Raw genomic sequence first — 5,720 nt, forward strand, 5'->3', positions numbered from 1 at the left:
CACCCGGCCAATCAGTCAACTTTTTAAGTGCATTTCTCAAGAAGTTGCAAGCATCAGTAACCTTTACTTCCTAACTAAATACTTTAGCATGTAGTCATTAATTGAATTTGATATTTGTTTATGTTTTGAGGTAAAATTTACATAAAGTCACATGCATAAATCTTAAGTGTACACTTGAGTCAGATTTGACAAATGCATATACCCTTTTTAACATGTGCAATATCTTCATTATCCTATAGAGTTGCCTCATTCCCCATTCCTAGTTAGTCCCACCCCACCTCCTTCCAGAGGCAACTATTATTCTGATTATTTCAACATAGATTAGTTTTGCCCAGTCTAGGACTTTATATAAATGGGATCATACGATACCTACTTTTTTGCATAAAGCTTCTTCCATTCAGCATTGTGCTTTTGAGAGTCATCCATGTTTGGCATGTAACAATAGTTTGTTTTTCAAAGTGTTTATACTATTTTACACTTCCACCAACAAAGTATGAGAGTCCTAGTTGATGCTCATTCTCACCAGTGTTTGGCGGTGGTGTTTTAATTTTAATCATTCTGAATGTTTGTGTTAGCATTTCATTATGGTTTTAATTCTTATCTCCCTCCTGACTACTGATGTTGAGTAATTTTTCATCTTTTTTTGGCATTCTTATATTTTCCTTTATGAAATGTCTTCAAATTTTTTGCTTTTTTTTTTTCCTTTTGGATTGTTCCTTTGTATTAGTGAGTTAATTATAAGACTGCTTATATATTCTGAATACAGTTCTTTGTAAAACATATGCTTTTCTGTTATGGTTTTTGCTTTTTATGTTTTATCTAGGAAGGCTTTGTCTACTTCCCTAGGACATGAGGATGTTTTTTATTTTCTACTTTACATTTTTAGTTTTCATATGTAGGTCTAAGATCCATCTTAATGTTTGTGTATGGTGTGAGGGATTGAATTTCATTTTTTTCCTTTTCCATATTAGTAAGTGGTTTCAGCACTATGTATTAGAAAGACTTTCTATTCCCCATTGCATTGGTGCCTTTCTGTCAAAAATCAAGTGAATTAAAAATGTGGATCTATATCTTGGCTCTCTTTTTGTTCCATTGATTTATTTGGGTACTCTTAGGCTGTTACCACACAGTCATGATTAATATAGTTCTGAAGTAAGTCTTGAGTCAGGTAATATAATTTTGGTTTTTGTTTTTTTCCCATATGTATTCATAGAGGATTTTGCCTCTTCCTTTTTTGCCCTTCCAAATTTTTTTTTTTATAAATGTCTTTATTGTTTTCTGGTGTCAGGATTATACTGGAGTTACTCCCTCCTTTTGTATGTTCTGAAATAGTGTAATTGGTATTACATCCTTCTTAAAATGTTTGATGGAATTCATAAGTAAAACCATTTGGGCCTGGAGTTTTCTGTGTGGGAAGATTTTTTATTACAAGTTCTATTTCTTTAATAGATACAGAACTCTTTAGATTTTTTATTTAATCTAGTTTAGTTTTGGTAAATTATAGTTTTCAGGAAATTTGTTCAGCTAAATTGTCAAATTTATGTGTATAAAGTCATGACTACCATTACCTTATTATCCTTTTCTCTTTGCAAAATCTTTTTTTCTAGAATTATTTGAGAGTAAATTGTTCACCATTCCAAATACATTAGTGTGTGTTTTCTACATACATAATCACAATATAACTTTCCATATCAGGAAATTAACTTTGATTGTTACCATCTACTCCTCTACCCTTTAAATTTCATGAATTGACCATAAATGTTTTATGGGGTCTCACTCTGTTGCCCAGGCTGGATTGCAATGGCTCATTGCCACCACCAACTCCTGGGTTCAAATGATCCTCCTGTTTCAGCCTCATGAGTGGCTGGAACTACAGGTGCATGCCGCCATGCCTGGCTAATTATTAAAAAAAAAAACTTGAGAGATGGGATCTGGCTATGTTACCCGGCCTGTTCTTGAATTCCTGGTATCAGGCAATCCTCCTGTCTCAGCCTCCTGAGTGGCTGGAATCACAGACGAGACCCACTATACCTGGCTAATTATTCTTTTCTTTTCTTTTTTCGTTTTTTATAGGGGGTGAGGTCTCTCTGTGTTGCTCAGGGTGGTCTTGAACTCTTGGCCTCAAGCAGTCCTCTCTCCTTGGTCTCCCAAAGTGCTAGGATTACAGGCATGAGCCACAGTGCCCAGCCATGACCTTGTACTTTTGAAGATTCCAGGCCAGTTATTTTGTAGAATGTCCCTTAGTTTGTGTTAATTTGATGTTTCCTTATGATTAGATTCAGGTTTGCATCTTTGGCAGACATGAAGCTTTGTTCTTACCTCATCTTATCTTAGAGTGCATGGTGTTTTTTGTTTGTTTGTTTTTAATGAGAGAGGCCTTGCCCTATCACTGCTGGAGTGCAGTGATACAATCATAGCCCACTGTAACCTCAAACTTCTGGGCTCAAGCAGTCCTTCCACCTCAGTTTCCCAGGTAGCTGGGACTACGGGCGTGAACCATTAAGCCTGGCCGTGGGTCTTGTTTAGTTTGATCACTTGATGTAAGTTGGTGACTGCCAGACATCTCCACAGAAAAAGGCAAAGTTATCCTTTTTCTCTTAATTTTGTCGGAAGTGCTTTAAAACTATGAAAAGATCCTATTTCTCATCAAATTTTCAATTTTTACATTGATTTATCATATCAGTATAGATCATGGTTTCCTATTTCGTTAAGTGGTTTCTAATTTACTATGATTCTTTATTTTGATTTTCAAATTACCCTAGATTTCACTAATAGGAGCTGGACTCTGGGTCCTTTTGACAGTAAATTCTTTCTTTCCTTTTGTCACATGAGGATGTTTCAGACTCATTTTGTGCCTTCCCTTCCCTAGCCTTGGAATCAGCCATTTTTCCACGAAGCCCTGGGTTTTTCTAGTGGATAATGATATTTAGTGGATGAGATCTGGAGTTAGGTGTGTTCATTGCTATTAAGGTGTCACAAGTCTTAGACTCTCTCAGGGGACAGCTCTTTCACTCTGCTGTGGCTTCAGCAACCTATACCAGGCTATCCTTCTGCATGGCCACCCTCCTTAGGCCACTTTTGAGTTCTAGTGCCTCATACCAAGCTATCCCTGCATTTGTATGTCCTAAGAAAGGAATATTTTGAAATATTAGTACTGATATACATAAAATTAATTTCTTTTGAATTAGGTATCAGATCCTTTTGCAAGTCAGATAGTTTCTAATATTTTACTTTCAACGCAATTGGTATTAGCCATTATAAAAAATATGCATCATTAAAATAATTTTTAATATTAGATTAGTATGTATTTTTTTTAAGCAAATGACTCAGGAGGTGCTAAAAGAATTGAATGACATCATAAGAAAAACTTACTCTAGTCCCATCTACTTACTTATGTGATTAAGATTTCTCAGGGCAAAGGCATACATTCATAAGCATAAAAAGAAATAGAATTGGTGCTGATTCCTGGATTCATAATTGAGAGGGGGAAAAAATTTCATCTACTACGTTGAGTTGACACATTAGAGTTGACTCATCCAGTAAAATTTTACATATGCATATATTTTATATATGTACGTATTATATAATTATGTTGTTTTGGTGATTTATGTACTTATAATAATTTGGATAGCTCAGTCCTTGGAAAATAACACTTAAATTTTATAAGCACAAGAAATTTTTAAATGTTGAATTTATTTATGTATGTTTCTAGAGAAGCTCAATAAAGAATGAACATAAGAAGCTGGAAATGGTGACTTAGCTCCTGTAGTCCCAGCTACTCAGGCTGAGGCAGGAGGATTGCTAGAGGCCAGGAGTTTGAGACCAGCCTCCACAACATAGCCAGATCCCATCTGAAAAATACAATATACTGCTGGGCTTGCTGGCAGCTACTCGGGAAGCTGAAGCAGAGGGATGACCTCAGTCCAGCCTGGGCAACATAGCAAAACCCCATCTCAGTTATTTTTTTTAAAAAATACAATATACTGGTTTTAAAATTTTGTCAGGAAAGTGAAATGGAGATACAAATTCTTCATTGTTTAAGAAGAATTTGTTTACAGTTTTTTAAAATGGATGATGGTAGATATCACATCACTGTGGAATGTAGGTTACATTGGATACATTTCAAAGACTGAAGTAACAGTTTTAACATTAATAATAAAAAGTTTTAAATGCTAACTTATAAATATCCAAGGATTTACATAGTTTTTCAGAAGTATTTTAGCAGGTATCTGAATAAAATCTTTTAAAGATCTTTGCAAGGCCAGCACTCAGGTGAGGCATGGAGGTACCCAGAGTGCCAAATTTAAGGAAATTCTTGCTCTCAGGGTCTTGCAAGTGCAGCGTAGGCACTTAGGGGAACCTAAAGATAAGTGCCTCCTTAAATTACGCACACTAGTTGTTTTGCTTGCTCATCCTAGTCCCAACCCTAATGACTAGATTATTCAACATAAGAAATTAGCTTGTGAAAAATTGGCTTTAGAAAAAAATTTTGCAAATATCAATCATTTTTTCATCAACTGCTTTTAATTTGTTTTTTAGGGTGGGATTAAAAACTCAGCCTGAATCAAAATGCCCTGAGCTGCTTGCCAATTACTGTGACATGTTGCTAAGAAAAACACCATTAAGCAAAAAACTAACCTCTGAAGAGATTGAAGCAAAGCTTAAAGAAGTGGTACATAATTTTTTTTGTATTTCAACTTCTTAAATTACCTTACTTTGTATTTGCTTATAGGAGTTTCTGTGATAGTATCAATAAAAAAAAAAAGTATATCCGTAACCAGCTAACGTTACAGAGTTTTACAGTGCCAAGACTTACTTCTACAGGGAAGTTAGTTTTCTCTGAAAATTTTTATTCTATAGCTGCCTGAAAAATAATACCATTTAATTCTTCTCCTTTCTTGATTCTTTTTAGTCAATATTCTAACTCCTATTACAAGATTTTAAAAGGGAAAGTAAACCGCTAAGTTTGGAATGATAATTGAGAGATTGGGAGTTTTTCACTCCTTCATTTTTGTGAGAGCCCGAGATAGATAGCTAGGGATGAATTAGAATAGAAGAGTTAGTTGCTTTCATTTTAATTTGTTGCCTGGTTGTTAGTGTAATGATATAAGTCCAGGAACACAAAGAAGGGGGGAAAAAGAAGTAAAAATATAGGGCAAGTATACACAAAAAGGCCCAGAGAGATGATTAGTGTCAGAAAAAAAGTGAAGAAGATATGTAGAAGAGAAAATTGGGGAAGAACCATTGATTTTTCATGTAAAGTACTGTCACATTTTGTATAAAATCTAAAAACTGGTAATTATAGGGACTAAAAGGTTATTTGGTTACAGTCTCACATTTGCTAACTTTTAAAGTAGTGTATCAGGACTGGTTATTTTTCAGAGATGGATAATTTAGTAGGCTGTTATCTGTGTATGTCCATATGAATTTCTGAATTTTGACAATTGGGGGGATATAGAAAGGTCTAAATGAGAGAGATGGCTAAGAGTATATAAGAATTGAAAGTAACTTTGTTTTTCATACAGCTCTTGGTACTTAAATATGTACAAAACAAAGATGTTTTTATGAGGTATCACAAAGCTCATTTGACACGACGTCTTATATTAGACATCTCTGCTGATAGTGAAATTGAAGAAAATATGGTAGAGTGGCTAAGAGTAAGTAAATTTTTTTTAAATATTTGGTTTTCTAATAAAGTACATAGTTCATATACATGTTAA

General features: G+C 34.5%; 1 protein-coding gene across 1 annotated transcript in view; it reads left to right on the forward strand.

Annotated features, from left to right (window-relative positions):
- CUL5 (cullin 5) overlaps nt 1-5,720 on the forward strand; it is a 159,083-nt gene that overhangs the window by 126,689 nt on the left and 26,674 nt on the right. The window contains exons 9-10 of the mRNA XM_012659126.1: nt 4,540-4,672; nt 5,526-5,661. Coding sequence (XP_012514580.1) covers nt 4,540-4,672; nt 5,526-5,661 — 269 coding nt within the window. The remainder of the gene's footprint in view (nt 1-4,539; nt 4,673-5,525; nt 5,662-5,720) is intronic.

This window comes from Propithecus coquereli, unplaced genomic scaffold (genome assembly GCF_000956105.1).
Source record: "Propithecus coquereli isolate 6110/MARCELLA unplaced genomic scaffold, Pcoq_1.0 Scaffold6, whole genome shotgun sequence".
Lineage (NCBI taxonomy): Eukaryota > Metazoa > Chordata > Mammalia > Primates > Indriidae > Propithecus > Propithecus coquereli.